Here is a 21,472-nt window from a genome sequence, read left to right as displayed (position 1 = left end):
TTGCAGTTGGTAAAAATGATAAAGTTAGTTCAGCTTGCTAGAAAAATAATAATTGGAAAGTGTTGCAAAGATACATATTTTATCATGTATTAAAATACTACTATATTTTGCTGATATTATCAGAAACAGTAGCGCACAAAGGCATGATTGCTTTGATGATTGGTTTAATCCCTACATACAGATTACCATCTCTGCCTGGCCACCGCCCTGACAATATCAGCACCTACCACTGTGTAAGAAAATTAATTGAAAATGCCAAATTGTAACATCTTAACAAATACTTACCGAAAAAAAACAACTGTAGTTATATGTTTTTGACATATTTTAATGTTGTTGTTGTTGTTGTTGTTTTTAATTTTGAGACAATCATGAATGGATATTAGCCCTTGTTATTGAATTTGATATTTTTCATTCATATTCGAAATGTCCGCTAAAATCTGGTATTTGAATGCCACATCTTGTCTAGTGGGTGTAGACCATACACTGATTACAAAACTCCTTTTCTGTGGAGACAAAGGATAAAAGATATTCAGTGAAACATCTTATACATTAGCATTTACAAGATGGACCTGTCCAGTAGCGGACCAGCCTTCTTAATTCCAAGTAGTTTTTATCGGATCTTATTTCCTTAAGGATGCTGTTCCAAATATGCCCGAGAGTACAGGCATACATGATTTGTTAATAACAACTATGGCACATGTGTTACGACACAAGCACCCTTTCGTCAGCAAATGTAGGCGCGCACATATTGATGTTGAATATACATAATCCACGAGTTTCACTTTGCTCAAGTTCGTTTATCATTCCGTCTATATAAATCAATTACAAGAGCAGCGAGCTTTTTTCTCCCTACACTATAGAGTACTGGAAGTTCCTCGGAGTCATGATAATCTCCGGTACCTCAGACGACTTCTAGTGTTAATGTACGAGGGATGATCCAAAATAGACAGGACTGGCATACTCATAACAATGTAGAGTTGTTAAGTGTAACAATAAATATATACTTTTGTACTTTATGATTTTTAACGTTTAAAACATTGTTTGTGACACAGAAATTTACATCAAGATTTGATAACATTTAAGATTACAATATAGCATTTCCTGTATATAAATATATTGATATAGTGCGTAGTATCCATTCGAAATTATTCAGGTGCGTGAAGTTAGCTGGAATGATGAGGAGAAATTATCCGGCCGGAGAATCAAGTTTTGCGGGACGAAATATTGTTTATACATGCATATATATGTGTTTAATTTAAACACTTTGTTTTAACAATGCACGAATAAACCCTTGTGTCATGGGTCTCGCCCATCTGTCACCCAATATAAGTGACCACACAGGGAAACCTCACTTAAAGCACACGCAAAATTGTCCAACTCACTTGAATAATGTAGGCGGTGCACCACCTAGTAGGTATAATAGGGTATACGTGCACACTACCACCCCATATTCGACAACAAAACAAACTTGATAACTCGCTTCAAGAACTCTCTAAGTTGGACTAAAACGGTATAAAAATCCGTTTTCTGACCGGGGCTGGTACACACTAAAATTGGTTAATTTTCGTCAATTCGATAGGCAGTATTTCAATATAGAAATATACCACCAGATCATTTGTCTTGTTAATGGAAGACAGGAGATAAACTCAACAGGATATTAACTACATTTGTCGATGGGTCATTTGTATAATTGTCATTTGTATAAAAATAATAATACCCACATATTAACAACGTATACATCAGGGCATCGAATATAAAGTATTGTTAGGGCGTGTGAGTTTGGGTACATGTATATAGCGTTCTATAATTTGTAATTCATAAAATGTTCAACCTCATTCTGCATCATATATATATCTCATTTTGCTAGTCAAAAATTCAACAAAATCAGTTACATACACATTTTATCCTGATAAATAAATCATACCAATTATCATGGTTGAACATTGGACTTGATAATATTAGTCGAATGATTACAATTGGCTTTATCACACGATGTATTTACCATTAACTGGCAACATCCATTTTGTAAATCAACTTTTAAAAAGATATCCGTGTTCAGATATGTAGTAAAAATGTGTTCCTGGGCGCGAATTTTATTTGTTTGTTTATTATTTATTTTTCAATACCAAAGTTTAGGATTAGTTACAAAAAACATTCCGACAGGTATGTACATTATTATTATTATTATTATTAGTAGTAGTAGTAGTAGTAGTAGTAGTAGTAGCAGTAGCAGTAGTAGTAGCAGCAGCAGCAGCAGCAGCAGCAGTAGTAGTAGTAGAATGATGTTCTGAAAATGATTATCTTTTTTTTTAATTTTGGACGTTTACAATGAAGTTATGCCTGAGTCGTTGCATATGTATTTCTTCAACGTCAATGGTTAATAAACTCTATCATATATGTACATACATGTCGATCCGATTACATTCCTAGCCGTATGTTACTGCCGTAATCGAGATCATGCACCTTAAAGAGTCTGACTGATGTACGTGTTCGTGTTCGTTGTAAAATAACACTGGCAGACGTAAGCATTTGCTTGGGTATGCTAAAATATAGGCACATATATATGAACCAATTTGTATATTCGTAGATGACGTCACACCAACGCCGCCGACAAAGACGACGTCAGACCGATATGGAGAATACTATTATGATGGCGAAGAGAGAGGAGACGATGAGGATAAGAAAGAAAAGGACGACGAGACAGAACATAAAAATAATCACGTCAAGGCCGAAGCTGGTATAAACATTCGTCCTTTTCTATCCCGCAGAATGATTGATGTTAACGAATTTAAACATTAATATTTAAGGAAAAATATGCAAATGTTACTTTTTAAAGACAAATATGAAAATTGTACTATTGAAAACAAGTACATAGATCTACGTAATTGTTACTTTTAAAGATAAACAACGAACGAGATGATTTAAACAGTTTTGTAGAAAATGTCGATCTACGTGTATTGTCATTTTTCTGATGGACTATATATTAAGCCACATAAACAGATTTTGGTACGATCAGTAAGAACTCATGTAATCAATCAATACACATTCAATTTCATAATAGAAACAAAGAAAGATCCCGCCGATGCTGATAGTTTTAATCTCAGTTTTAAACTCAAAACAATCCTTGATCGGTACATGCAGGTGATCTCCATATTCATTGAACATTTTCGTAAAGAATCAAGATGCTGTTTTAATTAATCGAATTTGAAAATTGTCCACGGAATAACGTTCCGCTCTTACACAATAATTAAAATGTATTCACAAATGCGCTGCCTCCTGTCCACTCCGACACTTTACTGATAATTGCACACATGATAGATACGAATTAAATAAAAAAAATCTCTAAAACCTTCCGATGTTTTTGCTGATTTTTAATGCTCACACATTTTACTTTGTTGCCTTTGAGTAAAAATAGTTGTGTGCCATTTAAATATAAGAATGCATTTGTTTTCTTTGTTTTCTACATAGTTTACATGAACATTGACAGGAACCATTGCGGGTGTAGTGTTTGGAGTGATAGTCGCTGTTAGCTTCTTATCGTTCGTCGGCTTCAAGTTCATACGGAGAAAAAGGTAACTGCAAATATATCTCTGTTGCTTTTAAATATATTTATTGGGATAACAAGATAAATTGTTAAACGTTACACACATGAGAAACGAATGGTCCAAACCTAAATATAACTTAAATAATGGATGGAACAAAACGGATCGCTTAGCCAATGAAAATGAGGACAATCACGCATGATAGAATGAATTTTATATTTAAAAGTATAACTTCGAGCCTTTGTCATGTTCTTTTCGTACGATGTCAAGTCGACGTTAACGAGGAAATATTGCTTAGATTCATCATTGCATGCTTTGTTCGCGTGCATAACAGATAGTTTATTAATGCAGTTCCAACTACATTGAAAGTTTTTAAAAGCGTGGAAGTCAAACATTTGATAAAATTGTGTTATCATGTTTTAGACACAACTACACACAACAGCAATTAAAGAAGCAACTCACGAGACAATTCACATAGTAACATCAATATCGACAAACGGTCTATTGATAAATAACGTGGGTTACCGCCTTTAAACAGAACAAACTCGTGTAAAATTAATTGGTGTTTGCATTATTGTGTGGGCCATGCTAATCGATGATAATCGATGATTAGTTTTTATGTGTAACTGTTTGCAATGCTCATTTTGTCATGCATGTATGACGTGAGTTTACTGATTAAACTTAATTTTCCGTTCATTAATTTCAAGCTGCACCCACACATATTGAACATACATGGAAACCAATGAACTAAGAGTGCTTACAAAAATCAGATCGCAGATTTTCATAGTTAAGTTAAAAAAATGATGGTTTGTGTTTTTATCTATAACCGATAGTAACGTTTTTAGTCATTTCATTTCAGTCAAACATTTTTTTTTCGAATGGAAATACAATGTATGAAAATCTGGGATCTGATTTTGTAGCAGGCTTACATCACTGGTTCGCTGATATTTACGCAAAAATTGGTTCATTCCAAGACAAAAAAGTTGTCAAAACAGCAAATCTGTGAGATTGCAGTGTTAACGTAGATTGATTCTGACTAATGCACTATAAATTGTTTCATAGAGTATATTTCAGTCATACTATTTGTCCACCACGGCTCACCTTTTAACCGCTTGTTTAACAAGTGTCGATAGTAAATGGTAGTCTATCGATATATTTAAAAATAATGGAAAAAAACGCAAACACCAAGTATATTATACTAGAATATACTTGGTGTTTGTGTTTTTTTCATTATTTTTAAATATATCGATTCTGACGGATGAAACAAAAGCACCAAGTAAGTAAGAGTCCAATTATGACGATTTACAGAAAATAGAGCGGGTTAAATCAGCAGCAACGGCTCTATTTTCTACAGATAACCAACATTTAGCTCTTACATAAAAATTATACACAATTAGGGCACCGGCTTGAATAAATATACCAATAAAAATATGGCCACCGCAGTTGAACAGTGCAAACTCGAATGTAATCACTGGAAGATTTACGGGAGAAAAATGCAGTTTCACACAGTAAGCGTTTACCAAAGACATTCTTGACATACAGGCCTACGAAAAAACCCAAACATTGCTTTCATGTTTATTGATAAAAGCATAATTAAGATCATTGAAACAAAATACAATAAATACGATTTTTAAAATAAAACTCTGGGACCTGCAGTTTACTGGGTTAATTTAACAATGTTGTCATTCTTATTTTTTAACTCCCTGACAGTTTTGATACAGCGTCAATTTGAAACTGTTGTTAAACTTAAACACTTCGTACTTTACATGAACGTTTTTATGTCTGATTTTTAATTCATTGTGGGTTTTTTGTAAGGTTAAATATATGCGTATCAATGCCTCTATGCTTTGCAGAGAAGGCGATGCGGAGTATCATAGAAAAACCAAGGTGTTGAAGATGTCGAAGAAGGCGGCAGGGGTCTACATGCAAACTACGGACACAATCGATACCGGTGCCAGAGGGTCTTGGGTATTAGGCCAAGATCCTGAATATAAATCATTGCAAAAACAATCGAATTATTATGAGAGTGACTCTGATGATGAATTATGATCAGCTCAATCAAGATAGTCATGTTTGAAGACCCTTATTTATTTCTCACTTTGTGTGTTTGTGTTGTATGATCTCAAATAAGAATACGTAGAATTGGTATGTTCGTTGATGCTATTGGATTTTTTTTCAGATCGTGTTACATAGAAAGTTTAAATTGGGCGACATTGAACAACAACATGAATATCTTTATTGAGCTGAACATATTACATCAACTATAGTTTCTATACCATTCAATGTCATTAAAGTTAGATTGAAAATATTAGCTTCAAGACATTATGCTTCTTTCTCGGTGTTCTCTTTCCGTTTCTCCATCTAAGGATACCGTGATAATTGAATAGAAACTATTGATTACAAAAAATAGCATTACCAAACTGTTATAAACAATTGCAGTTAATCATTTAATATATGCTCATGTTTTAAACTGTTCACAATTTCAACAAAGTATACAAATTCAAAGGGGTTATCTTAACGTTGTATCATTATGATATGAAAAGGAAATAATGATGAGAACTAGGTTTTGATTAAAGAAGAGAGTACTGTATGCACTATACATATATCTAAAGCCAAATATGAAGGGAGAGACGAATGTTTAACTGTGCTTTCTAAGAAGACATGATATATTTATCAGATGCGTAGTGCACTTTTACATTGATTTTTTTGTTTACATTTACATGTATATATACATGTTTGAAAATATTCATTTTAAATACGAACTTTTCCCTCCGAATAGATTAATCTCCCTTGGCGAGCATAATACACACATTAAGCTTATTTGCTTAAAATATGTTCACAAACAATCATTTGTTACAGTATTATAAATAAGAATGTCTTAAAATATGTATGCTTAACGTGTTATCATTGACGTAATTGACGACAGTTCTTTGGTGATCTACATGCATGTTTTGTCTTCTTTTTCATCGCTCCGACTTGGTGATATACATCAATTCTGTTCGTGTTTTGTTTGTTTCGTTGCATTTCAAAAACAAGTTTATTTTTATCTTTGAAGAAATGCGGCGATCACAAGGATATGCATTGTGAATAAAACTTATAATAATTATTTGACAAACTCTAAAGATACTAGCTGGCAGGTAAGGATGTACTTAAAGTCGATTGGTCAACACTACTGGTGTACTGGACGTCGAAAAGGCTCAAAATAATGAAAATAAACAAACACAAACATAACAGAGTAAAAACTTTAGAATTTATATGACGTGTAACATTTCGTTCAAATTATTTCAAATTTCTTTACACTCCACGGGTTTTCTTCGCCATTATCATAGCCCAGAGAAATTGTAAACGCCATTTTTGTTTCATAATATATGTTTGTGCTCTTCAACTTTATCTCAAGCATCTACCTACAAATGTTTGAAACTGAATAATATCGTATGTTGCTGAAGTTATATGCATCTAGCATTACGAGTATTGAACTTTCATTTTTTATTCAACAAACAAGCTCTTAATTGCACATACATTTAAAACATATTAATATAGCAAAATCCAACAATTTTCTTTGCAAAAGTTTAGCTAATAATATCAGTAATATTACTTTAAATGGAAGGCATTGCTTCGTAAATAATCCTTTTATTTCTGAGAACTTCACAGAATAATCTAACTGATAAATTATTCATTATTATATAAATTATTGAATTATTATAAGTCACTTTACCATATAACCCAGGATACCAATAACAATTAAGTATTCATCAAGTCCGTAATCTATTACCCCTCGTGCTAAGACATTTAACTGTCAGCCTAGGTTCGCAGGTTCGATCACCCATCTCACAACTTATAATGCTAACCGTTTTTCGGATGGGACGTTAAACGGGAGTTCCAGGTATCAGAGATATACACTGATGCAAGTTTTAGAATCAGTGTAGCTTAAAACTAGGGAAACAATCTGTCCTAAAACCTTACAAGACTCTACTGCTGCTGCTGCTGCTGCTACTGCTGTTGCTGCTGCTGCTGCTGCTACTACTGCTACTGCTACTGCTACTGCTACTGCTACTACTACTACTACTACTACTAATAACTTTATTTAAAGAAGGTAACACATTAAGACATAGGCATCATATCATAAACAAACATAACACACGTCTTATTTACAATGTGGCCTTCTGAAAGAACATAAACACAGACCAACACACACGCACGCACGCACGCACGCACGCACACACGCACACACACATACAAATGCTTAGAATGAAAACGTAAGCATAAATGTATGTTATTTCAAAAGGGTACGTATTAAAATGTAATACGAAAACATAAAGAAACATGAATATAATACATTAATTTAGTAATAATAATAATGTATAGTCATGGAAATTATGATGATGTAAAAAGAACTTCTTGCAGCAGGCTTTAAACTTTCCCACTGTAGCATGCAAACGAGTGCATCTGGTATTGTGTTTTATGTCGAATGTGAGCAATGTCTTGTCGCGTAGAAGATCGTTATCCATATCTTGTATCGTTAGATATCTTTATAATGTCTCTTATATAACTGTGTGTAAGATTGTCAATAGATTTATATACCATAACAGCCGTTTTGATATTTGCAAAGGTATTCAAATTGAAGCCATTCTATTATTTTTTTAAATAATTCATACGATGGCGTTCTAATAGGTTTAAAGAGAATACTTTTTGAAGATCTTTTTTGAAGCATGGTTGTTAGTTTCATATGCGGTTGCTTACTTTCCCCCAAACACTACAACAATAGTCAAACATTGGAAGTATATACGATTTATAAAACAATTGTCTCCTTTGATCCGTAAAAGGGTAATTGAGTCTTTTTAAAAGGGCTATCTTTGCAGTCACTTTGTTGCAGACAAAGTCAACTTGCAGATTCCATGAAAATGATGAATCAATAACAATTCCAAGCAATTTCTTCGAAGTTACATTTTCAATAATTACTTTGTTTACGAATAGTTTGAGTGCACAGGCATTTCTTAACTTTGCATTTGAACCGAGCAACATGCAATTCGTTTTTAGTGGATCTATTGCCAATTTGTTTATTTTGCACCACTCCGATATCATATCTAAATTTATTTGCAACGTACGTTCAATTTCTTGCGTATTTGAACTTTTTTTAATAAAGTGTAGTATCATCAGCATATAAGTCAATCAAGAAATTTTCTATTTCAAAGGTAATGCCATTAATATATATAAGAAAAGGAATAGGTCCAAGAATGGAGCCTTGAGGAACTCCAGGCCTTATACATATATATACCCCAATGCCACATCCACGTTGCTAACTCATTAGCATTTAAGCAAGGCTCTTTTGGAGTACCTTCACATAGCTTACACTTCAGTAAGTGATTATTATGTGTGTCAATGACCTTTCTTAAGACTTAAATTTCAGCTTAAGTATGCATAAAATTATCTGATATTTATCCTTTTTTTAATCCTATTATGGAATGGGAATTAATTTTAGTTAGTGGTAGGAGCGGTTTTTAATTTGATTGACAATTCGGTTTTATTGTTATTTTATCATGATTAAAAAATGCAAATGGATGGCGATTGCATGGGTGTTAAGGATGCTATTAGTCATTGAATAGATTGACTTCAATTTATCTTCAAAACATAATGTCGGAAGAACGACAAATAAGTATAATAACTGTTCCAGATTCGTCTACGTTTTCCGATTGGTTACCTGTAATCATGTGCCGGAAATGTAAAATGTGTGGACCGGTTATTATGTGAATGGGAATAATTATTTATCACTTTTGTTGTTATGTTAACTGCACTGATAAACAATGAGGTCAGCTTTTTTCTTTAATTTAATCGATATCGGAATTAAATGTTCACCTAACTTTCACCTAACCTAAATTTGTTTATGTGTTGAAGGTGACGTTATTAAAATTTCATTACGATTGACCCCGAGTTGTTTTATTTATAGAACACTACACCGTGCGCACAAAACGATTTGTCGAGTAAGTCATGTGATAAGATATTTTCGCGGGAACTTCACAAATCTTACACTTTCATTAATTCAGTTAAAATAATTATGGCCTTTAAGGATTGTTGTTTTCATATAGATTTTTTGTTATATATTTTGTTACTATTTATGTTTGCAACTTTTATACGAAATGATATTGTTTATTAAAGTACTGCAAAAATTGTTAAATTGTCATTTCATATCACTTCTTCATGATGAATCTCCCATTCAATGAGGAAACTTATTCTTCCCTTCAAGTAGTCATTCCAGCATGATGACGTGCCCTCCCCCTAAATGATTTGAACTGCAGTGTACAAGAACAATAACTATATTTCAGCGAATTGCAGAGTTATACCCTTTGTACCTTTTTCTGTCCGGAGCATAACTAGATAACTACTGTTATGAATTTCATTAAACATCATTCAATGGTAAAGCACGACGAGAAGAAGTGCAGTGCCCAATACTTATAGCTGTATTTCAGCTAATTACAGAATTATTGCCCTTTGCCGCTTTTTCTTGACCAGAGCATTTCTTTAAAACTACTCATGGTATTGAAATAAAACTTGGCATATATATGGATAGGTGGCAATGACAAAACGTACAGTACACAGGTACCCTAATTCTTACATGTTCATTAATGTCCCACACCCTTAGTGAAATCTTCAACTTGAAACTCTTTCAATGCTTTGGCCTATGTTGTTAAGCAGAATACTACAAATATTTTGAGAATTTCATGGATGCGGATCGATGCACCATAATATGCTTGTTGGCCTTGACTATTCGTTGTTTTTTTCAACATATAACACATGCATAAACTATTAAACGGCGCCCTTTGAAGCTTTGCATCAATGGTCTTTCTTGTTCTCTTTTGTATGGACATCCACAATATTGCCTGCCACGTCAAACTGCGTAACTGAGCGCGGTAACGCTGTTGTTTATTCACATATTATTTGTATCCATTTAAAGTCAAGAGAAGCATATAAAGCATGCCACAAAACCTAAAAGTATAGTCTAATTATAGCGCAAACAACGTCACTACGTAATTTGCCTATCACATGACTTTCTGAATGCAAGAATATACCATATCGCTTTATATAATAATATTTTTTATAGTTTAATGAAGCAGTAATTCGTTGAAATGTTTTTTTTTTAAACTAAATAATCATACTTTCAAAGTAATTTTCATAATATATTCCAACTGAAAGCTAAATTATGTTGTGGAATGAATTATCGGAAAAGGATGGTAATAAGACAATGATAAGGCCATGCTTCTTGCATTGTTGGGTTACGTACATATCCAACATTATATCATTGATGAAACTGATATATGTAATAAATTGTCATTGAATTTTCAAGTGTGTCCATTTATTTAAAGCCAGTTAATTTAAATTAAGCAAAACATCCTCCAAAATTGTTTCCTTAGATCTGAAAATTCGTAAACCAAGCTATAAAAAAATCCGTAGCCTACGAGTTTGGGGACATGCTATTAAAAATCCATTAAATGTGTCCTAAGGTTTGTATTAATGGAATAAAACATATGTGTTGTTTTTTATGTTTCTTCTGCTTTAATTAGTTGATACGCATGTTTGTTTATAAAGTTTGTTTTTCATCAATCATATTTTATAGTGTTTTTTTTTACAATAATGATGTTGGCTGGTCCATTTTGATGACCCGACTCTCAATGTACAACATTGAAAGCTTTTAAATAATAATAATAATAATAATAATAATAATAATAATAATAATAATAATAATAATAATAATAATAATAATAATAAAAAAAATAATAATAATACACGCATATCAACAAATGTTAATATCCGGGCATCGCATGTATGCTAGATAGTATTTTTCTGTGTGTGTCAGTGTGTGTGCTGTATAAATCGTATCATACATTTTTCGACCTTATTTTGCATAATATATCACATTTCGCTGGTCACAATTTCAACAACATGTAAACAGATTTATCCGTTCTGATAAAAAAACATCATTGTCAATTATCAATCATTGAACATTAGACTTAAAAAGTCGAATGATAATAATTGTCTTTATCACATGGTGCATTAACAAAATACGAACAAAGTCCATTGTTGATGATCAACTTTTAAAAAATAATATCCGTGTTAAAAATATTCAGTAAAAATGTGTTCCCAGGCGCGCATTTTATTTTTTTGCTTATCCTTTCATTTCCAAAACCAATGTTTAGGTTTTGTGACAAGGAACATTCCGACAGGTATTGTTTAATTATTATTATTATTACTAAATAAAATCTATAACATAAGTATACATTATACATGTCAATCTGATTCAATTCACAGCCATACATTATTACTGCTGTTAATGAGATCATGCAACCTTTAATGGCCCGACTGATATACGTGTTCGTTGTAAAATAACACTGACAGACGTAAGCATTTGCTTGGATATGCGGAACTGTAGGACATTTTATGAAACAGTTTGTACATTCGTAGATGACGTCACACCAACACCGCCGACAAAGACGACGTCAGACCGATATGGAGAATACTATTACGATGGCGAAGAGAGAGGGGACGATGAGGAAAAGGAAGAAAAGGACGACCAGACAGAACATAAAATTGATCCTAAAGACGACCAGCCAGAAATTGATCCCGTCAAGGCTGAAGCTGGTATAAACATTTATCGTTTTATATCCCTCAAAATGACGTTAACGCCATTAACGCGATAAATATGTTAATGTTATTTAAAGACAAATATGTAAGTGTAACTATTTAAAGACAAATATGTAAAAAAAGACAAAAGTGTGTTACCGTTTTAAAAAAATACGTAAATGTTACTTTTTGAAGACAAATATGTAAATGTTACCATTTAAGACAAGCACTTAAATGTTACTTTTTAAAAACAGTATGTTAATGCTACTATTTAAAGACAAATATGTAAATAAAGACATTATTTGAGTGTTACTATCTAAAACAAGTACGTTAATGTTACTTTTAATAGACCTTTTTTCCAGCTGATACATTTCAGTCAGTTACCTTAGATGAAAAAAAGTTTTGTGCAATTTATTAGAATGCATTTGTTTTGTATGTTTTCTACATCGTCTATATAAACATTGACTGGCACAATTGCGAGTGCAGTGTTTGGAGTGATAGTCGGTGCGGCATTCATATCGTTTGTCGGCATCATGCTCATACGGAGATTAAAAGGTAATTGCAAATATTATTTGTTCCTTTTAAACTTTTTGTTATGTTTATTGGGGTAACACGTTCAATATTTATAAGTTACACACATGAAAAACGTATGATCCGAACCTTTCGATAACTCAAATAATGGATGGAACAAAATGGAACGCTTGGCCAATGAAATGAGGACAACTAGTCAAGAAAGCATGGAGTTTGATATATTAAGTATAATTTGGGGCCTTTGCCATGTTCTTCATACGACGTCGAGTCTACGTTAACGAGGAAAAAAATCATCATCGCATATTTTCATCCGTGCATGACAGACATTATACTAATGCAGTTTCAACTTCAGTGAAAGGTTCAAAGAGTGAAGTGTCCAATTATTTGATAAATTTATGTTATCTTGTTTTTGACACAACGACACAAAACGACAAACAATCAACTCACTAGACAATTCACATAGTAAACATCAATATCGATAGATCGTCTATCAATAAATAACGTGGTTACATTGCTTTTAACAGTACAAGGTCGTCATTTATTGGTGTTTGTATTTTTGTGTGGGCCAATGACAATTGAGGATATTTTTAATTTTCTGTTTATTGATTAAATGTAAATTGATTCTAACGAATGCACCAACAATAGATTCATAGATTATATTTCAGTCAGACTATTTTTCCACCAAGGCTTAATTGTTTAATAGGGTCAATAATATATGGTAGCACATACTTGGTGTTTTCATTTTTTGTGGGTCAATGTCAATTGAAGTTTTGGCAATCGAAGATTTCTCAAATTTTCATTATTTTAAGTAGATCGATTCTGACGAATGCACCGAAAACACCAACACGAGTTATAACGACAAATAGAAAATAGAGCATGTCGACTCTATTTTCTGCAGATCGCCCAATGTCGACTCTATTTTCTGCAGATCGCCCAAATTGAACTCTAACATATATAAAACGTGGTTACCGTCTCGAAACGATCAGTAATAACGTAGTAACCGCATTGGAACAGTCCAAACTCGAAAGTATCTGGGAGCTTTACGGCAGAAAATGCAGATTACACAGTAAGCATTTAACACAGACACAGTAAGATGACATGAATTACTTAATGCTAAAGAGTAAGCGGAGAGAGCGCCTGACCTTCTTCATCATTTAGATCTTAAATTAGGATCATCTGAATAACATAGAATACAACGCATTGGCTGACAGATTGTCAACGCACAATCTGAGGCAGGGATTGTGCATCGGATAAGAGGCAATGGGCGGACCCTTAAACACCCGCGAAAGGTGAAATTCTTTACGATTAAGCCTAGTACTTAATGATTGCCAATCTGCATTTTCATTGGATGTAAATGTAGGATATATTCCAAATAAAACAAAAGCATATATATGTTCATTGCAACACAATACAATCGATAAAATGTTCATATAAAACACCGGGAACTACAGCTTATTTGGTTAATTCCACGATGTTTTCATTTTTATTTTTAACTCTCGGAAAGTTTGATACAGCTTTAATTTGAATCTGAAGTAAAAATAATATAATTCACAAAAACCTTTTAATGTCTAAAAGATTTTTTTTGTTCTCTTGAAAAATAAATATATAGATTGATGCCGAAAATAAGAACGCATACAGTTTGTCACGCAGACTTTAATTACGAAAGCTATTTAAACTTTGGCCTGGCCAAAAACTGACGTTCCTTACTGCCCCAGTTACGCACTTGTATATTACCTTTAAGAATAGAAACTTGGCGGTATTAGGTTAACCTGTTGATACAATACTTTGCTGGATATGCGATGCCCAGGGAGTTGAGAATGAGTGTCAATTTGTATTAAAATGAGCATCGTATACTAAAACAAGAATGTTGTGCTTTGGTCCTGTGCTTTCTGAAGATTATTTCAATAATCTAACTGACGTTGAAAACTATTTTTTTTCTAACAAAGAACAAAATGAGGTAGTTAGCGAAGTACACCGTGAAAGCTTATGCATAGCATATATACTTGTTTCATAATGCATTGTGCCATTAAATTGTGTATTAAACATTTACATGTATCAACATTGTATACACAACCAAGTAGCCTGATTACACTAGAGATGGACACGCTGTTAATTGTTCGGTATTCTAGGAATTATTAGTTTCTTTATTAATAGTACCCACCATTAAAAACAACCTGTACTAAGAACCCTTTGCTTAAGAGAACCAGCACTGCGACTTACAAAATTATGTATGTTAATATATGTACCAATGCTTGAGAAATGTTAACATTAAGGTGACTTATAGGCGTGTTATCATAATTTATATTCGTATTGTAAACATCATTTGTGTTATGCACACGTCGCTGTACTAAACAACTTACTTTTATATATCCATCACTCCTTCAATGTTTTGCAGAGAAGGAGATGCGGACCACCATAGGAAAACCAAAGTATTGAGAGTATTGAAGATGTCAACAGATGTCAATCCTGGAGTCAACATGCAATCATCTGACGAAATTGATACCGGTGAAAGAGGGTCCGGAATATAAAACATTGCAAAAACAGTCGAAATTGTATTAGTGTTACACTAACGATGAATTATGATCAGTTAAATAAAGTTATGTTTTGAGGTCCTTTTTTATTTCACGCTTTTAGCCTTTAAACGTTGTATGATCTCAAATTTAAACATGTATAATGTTCGTTGGTGTTATTGGATTTTTTTTAGATCGTGTTGCTTTCAAGGTTTTGATAGGGCGCCATTGAACAACAACATGATCATTTTTATTGAGCTGAATATATTACATCAAATATAGTTTCTATACCATTTGATCTCAGACAAATTGTCAATAATCAATTTACGAAAAATAGCACAGCCAAATGTTATATAAAGAAATATCAACCAATTGTTGGCTCAGGATTTAAACTGTTTACAAGTTTACAATAACAAGTTCAACGAGTATAATATTTCAAAGGACTTCGATCAAGACAGCATGGTAGCATGATATTTTGAGAAATAATGATAAGAACAAGGCTATTTTAAACAAAAGAACATGCAATGTACAAAAATTCAAAGCAAAATATAAAGGGAGAGACACATAAATGCTTCAAACGAATATGCACAATGTATAAAATATTTGTAAGATTCACAGTTTACTTTTATTTTTGTTTACACATAAGACATGTGTTTAATACTAATACTTATGTGAAAAACTACAGAAACAAGCTCAGTAGCCAAAAGTTTAAACATAAACCCCGTTTAATGGCACAGACATAGAACACAAAAACAAACAAAAAACACTGATCCCAACTCTATTTGCAGACGGAGAAATTCAATTCAGAGTACCTAATGCGAAAATATTTCAAAGATACGATGCAGTAATTGTTTGAAACTATAAGCATCACACACAGTCAAAATAAACAAACTAGTCGAAATACTTCACTCCCGTATTGGCTCCTGATTTGAACGGTTTCAAACCAATTAAAATAAATCATTTTCATTCAAAGTAGAAGTAGTGACCCAGTGGTTCAGTATTTTAGACTTCACAGCTCTGGTACAGGGTTGGATGATTTTCAAATTGTGTTTCCAATTTGATTTACAGATATGATTGAATAATTAATTTATAATTTGATCAACGCTATTTTTCATTTCGCTTGTAAATCCCACCATTCCCTCTATGCACACTTGCTTTAAGAACTTATACCTATTCCATGTGTTACATAATGGCGGAATCTTATAGACGAAATCATGTTTCGTAGCTTTTGTCCAGTTTGTTAAGGCAGATACAAATGAACTTTTTTAATATAAGCACATATTGCATCAATTATATGTACGTCTGTAAAGCATTTCACTTGTCTTGCTGTCCTCCATATTTATTGTAGGCGTACTCGTGACTTTTAGACGATGTAATATATATTTGTATATTGTTGAATGATTGATTTTGACCTTGCGATATTTGCACTTAAAGATACTAGACACCAGATGATACGACTTTTTGAAAAAAGAGAAAATAATATGTATCAAATGGAAATTTCACATAGTGTTGGAAAGTGTTGTAGTAGATGTAGATCCCGTCTTATTCTTAGCCTGATTGTTTTTATCAAGATGAGAGATGAATCTGCACATAAGACTTAACTGCACATCGACTTAATCCGTCACTACTTTTTTTGTATTTTCGACAGTTTCTACCATGTTTGTTGTTGGGTTTTGCGTTGTGTTTCAAAAGCAGCTTATCAGTGTTTTTATCTTGAAACACACAAATGTGGCGATCACAAGGATATGCATTGTAAATGTCGAATGATATAATTGGCTTTATCACACCATGAATAAACCAAATACTAGCAAGGTCCATTGTTGATGTATCAACCAACTACTAGCAAGGTCCATTGTTGATGTATCAACTTTAAAAAAAATATCCGTGTTAAAATATTTAGTAAAAATGCGTACCCAGGAGCGAATTTTATTTTTGTGCTTATTTCTTTATACCCAAAACCAAAGTGTAGGATTTGAAACAAGGATTATTCCGACAGGTATTGTTTACATATTTTTATTTATTAATTTTATTATTCCTGATGTTTCAAAATGATTATTTTTTGAATTGTGAACGCTTACATTGAGCCAATGATTGCGTATGTATTTCTTCAAAGTAATTGCTTAATAAATCCATCACAATAACGTGTCATTCTGATTCGATTCATAGCCGTATATAACTTCCTTAAGTGAAAGCATGTACCTTAAATAGTCCGACTTACATGAATTATACGTGTTCGTTGTTAAATAACACTGGAAGACGTTAGCATTTGTAGGGTATGCTGAAATATAGGCATATATATGTAACATTTTGTACATTCGTAGATGACGTCACGCCAACGCCGCCGACAAAGACAACGTCATACCGATACGGATAGTATGACAATGGTGAGGAGAAAGGTGGCGATGGAAATGAGAGAGGTGGCGATGGAAATGAGAGAGGTGACGGACGATGGAAATGAGAGAGGTGACGATGGAAATGAGAGAGGTGACGATGGAAATGAGAGAGGTGACGATGGAGAGGTTCCAATTGATCAATTCACAGCTCGAGCTGGTATAAACCGTCTTCGTTTTCTATCCTGCAAAATAATGTAAACGTTACTATTATAAACAAATATGTGAATGTTACTATCAAAAGACAAATATGTGAATGTTACTATCAAAATACAAATATGTGAATGTTACTATCAAAATACAAATATGTGAATGTTACTCATGGAAGACAAATATGAAAAGGCTACTATTTAAAGACAAACATGTACATGTTATTATTTAAAGACAATTATGTTAATGTTTCTTTTTGAGGACAAATATGTTTATGTTACATTTTAAGACAAATATGGAAATGCTTCTATCGAAAGACAAATATGTATTGCTACAATTTAGTACGCAAATGTAACCTTTTGAAGACGAACAACAAAAGGGGTGATTTTAAACATTTTTGTAGAAAATGTATTTCTGTTTGTATGGTTATATTTCTCATAAACCATATATTAAACCGTGTGTATATAGTTGGCTTCGATCGGTAAGAACTTATCTGATAAATCAATGCATTCATTTTCGGAAAAGCAACGAAAGAATGATCCTGGCGATACTGATAGTTTTAAACGTAAGACAAACCTTATCGGTATATAAACGTGACCCGCATATTCATTGCATATTTTGTCACTTGAGTCAAGAATCAAGATGCTGTTTAAGATCATCAAATATGAAATTGTCCATGGAATTACGTTCCGCTCTTTCAAAATTATTACAATTGGTTAATAACTGCTCTGCCTCCGCACTCCGACTGTTAACTGATAATTTAATATATTATATATGAATTTCTTTAAAATTATGCGAAGTTTTTGATGTTATTTTTTCCAGCTCACAATTTCAGTTAACTGCCTTTGATGGAAAATATCTGTGTGCCATTTATAAGAACGCGTTTGGCCTTCTTGATTTTTTTATCATTTGCATGGATATTGACAGGCATAATTGCGGGTGCAGTGTCTGGAGCGATATTCAGTGCGGGCTTCTTAACGATTGCCGGCATGATGTTCATACGAAGGTAACTGCACATATTTCTTTGTTGGTTTTAAATTATTTTGGGAATATTTATTAATAAGTTCAATATTTATAAGTTAAACGCATGAAAAACGAATGGTCCAAACATATCGATAACTTAAATCATGGATGGAACACATTAGGACATAAAAGCATGGAGTTTAACTTATTAAATATAACCTGAAGCCTTTATCATGTTCTGTTTACGACGTCGAGTCGACATTAATGAGAAAAGATTTCTTACTGCATTTTTCCGTCCACATCATAATATTATATTATACGACTGCAGTTTGAGCTACAGTGGAACTTTCCAAAAGCGTGGACTCCAAACATTTGATAAAGTTATGCTATCTTGTTTGTGAGACAACGGCACCAAACGACAAAGAAGAAACTCACTAGACAATGCACATCGTTAACATCGACATCGAAAGATCGTTTATCCAAAAATAACGTTGAAAACGCCTTGAAACCGTACAAACTCGTCTATCATTAATCTGTGTTTGCAGTTGTGTGTAAGATTTTTAAAAAAAAGTTCAATAATTCTATGTCAATCGATTCTGACGAATGCAACAAAAAACAGTTTCAAATAGTAAATTTCAGTTAGACTATTTTTCAACCAAGGTTTACTTGTTTAACTAGTGTCAATGGTAAACGGTAGCATATACTTGGTGTTTGCATTTATGTGTTGGCCAATGGCTATAGAAGATTTTTCAATTTTTGATTAATTTTTAGTCAATCGAGTCTGGCTAATGCACCAAATACACCAAATAAGTTAGAGTCCAATTATGTTGATGTACAGAAAAAAGAGCGGGCCGACAATTTTTTCTGTAGATCGCCAAAATTGAAATAAAAGATATAATTGGGCTACCGTCATGGATCTGTCAATAATGTGGTAACCGCAAAAGAACCGTTCAAACTCAAGGGTGACACTGGAAGCTTTACGGGAGGAAAATGGGGTTTAACACAGTAATCACTTAACACCGACATTCTTAGCATGCAAGCCTAAGAAGGAGGCTTTGGATGCATGTGTATATACTAGGTAAAATCAAAACTAACTTGGCAATATTTTTAATAAAACAAAAGGTTGCAGCACAATGCAGACGATGGAATGTTTGAATAATACACTTGGAATTGAAGCTAACACGGTTAATTTTACAATATTTTCATTTTATTAATAATTCCCGCAAAAGTTTGATACAGCTTCAATTTTAAACTTAAGTAGAACTTACACGATATACACAAACGTTTAATGTCTGGAAGATTCATTTATTGTTGTTTTTTAATGGTTAAATATTTGTTGATCAATGCTTCTATGTTTTGCAGAGGAGAAAAGGTGCACCGTAGAAAAACCAAAGTGTTGAAGGAGTCAAAGAGGGCGGCTGGGGTTTACATGAAAACTACGGAAGTCTCTTAGTGTTGAACGATCTCAAATTAGTTTGAACAACGACATAAATATCTTTTTTTAAGCTGAACATATTATATCAACTATAGTTTCCATACCATTCAATCTCTTTTAAGTCAGATTGTCAATATTACTTTCACGTCGTTACGCTAACATTGCGGTGTTCTCTGTCCGTTTCTTCATCTTATTTACGATACCTTGATAATTGAATGGAAACAATCGTTTACAAAACACACAGCCAAATATTATTATAAACAATTAAAAGGTATCATCCATTGGGATACGGTTTAAAATGTTTACAAGTCTACAATAACGAGTTTAACTAGTATAATATTAAAGAACTTAAATTATGATAACAAGGTCGCACGATTATATGAGAAAGGATACAACGAGGATATTTTAAAGAAAAAAAACAGGCAATATACAAATATTCAAAGCAGAATTCAAAGGGAGATACATATGTTTAACAATCCTTTATACGAACATATGAGATATGTATGAGTATAAGATGAAAAGGACACTTATAGTGTTCTTTACATAGAATATATGTGTTTAATTTTAATCAAATACTTCAACTCCGTATTACAGTGTGTGTATACCACGTGATAAATTGCGTCATAAATGCTACGCCGGAAGGCAATATTTTGCTTCAGATGAAGACGTTAAACAAAGATAACTTTCATATTTATTCATCTTTTTAAATGAAACAGCGCAGTCTACGCCGCCTAAGGAGCCCCGCCTTCGATCAGAGTTGAATTGAGAGTGTAGTTTCTTAAAATACTTCGACAAACCTTTTCACTATACGGCCGTCTGACGGAGCACTGTCAAAACATTATTTTGGAAACCTGTTTGTCGAGGTGTTAGATGAAACAAAACACCTTATCAAACTTCGGTAATAAAACGAAGGCGGGGCTCTTTAAGAGGCATAGACTGCCCTTGGTTTCATTTAAAATGGTGTAGTAAAAGAAAAGTTATCTTTGATTTAAGACTTCTTTTTAAGCAAAATGTTGCCTTCTGACGTAGCATATATGACGTTATTTATCACGTGGTATACACACACTGTATTAGTTCAGGTTTTAAACGGTCTCAAACCATTCAAAATACCTAGTTTTTATCTATGAATAGGTGTTCTGTGGCCCAGAGTTTCACAATTGTTGGCTAAATAGCTCTGATACAGACTTGTCGGATTCCCAAATACAATAGTGTTTCCAATATGAAATACCGGTACGATCGAATAATTAATTCATAATGGGATCTACACTATTCTTGATTTCGCTTGTAAACCCATCATTCCCTTTTTGCAAAATTGCTTTAAGCACCCACACCTATTCA

General features: G+C 33.0%; 1 protein-coding gene across 1 annotated transcript; it reads left to right on the top strand.

Annotated features, from left to right (window-relative positions):
* The first annotated feature begins 2,006 nt into the window (after positions 1 to 2,006).
* On the top strand, positions 2,007 to 6,540 carry LOC128229131 (uncharacterized). Its single transcript, XM_052940840.1, has 4 exons — positions 2,007 to 2,163; positions 2,588 to 2,737; positions 3,488 to 3,572; positions 5,396 to 6,540. The coding sequence occupies exons 1-4, from the start codon at positions 2,073 to 2,075 to the stop codon at positions 5,589 to 5,591; spliced, it is 522 nt and encodes a 173-aa protein (XP_052796800.1). The 5' UTR covers positions 2,007 to 2,072; the 3' UTR covers positions 5,592 to 6,540.
* The last annotated feature ends 14,932 nt before the right edge of the window (positions 6,541 to 21,472 follow it).

Source organism: Mya arenaria, chromosome 3, assembly GCF_026914265.1.
Source record: "Mya arenaria isolate MELC-2E11 chromosome 3, ASM2691426v1".
NCBI classification, from domain to species: domain Eukaryota; kingdom Metazoa; phylum Mollusca; class Bivalvia; order Myida; family Myidae; genus Mya; species Mya arenaria.
This window is presented reverse-complemented; position numbering and strand designations above follow the sequence as displayed.

Coding starts and splice junctions, on each gene's coding strand:
- LOC128229131 (XM_052940840.1), top strand. CDS start 2,073: ATGTGTTCCTGGGCGCGAATTTTATTTGTTTGTTTATTATTTATTTTT. Junction 2,164..2,587: donor TACAAAAAACATTCCGACAG/GTATGTACATTA, acceptor GTATATTCGTAG/ATGACGTCACACCAACGCCG. Junction 3,573..5,395: donor AAGTTCATACGGAGAAAAAG/GTAACTGCAAAT, acceptor TATGCTTTGCAG/AGAAGGCGATGCGGAGTATC.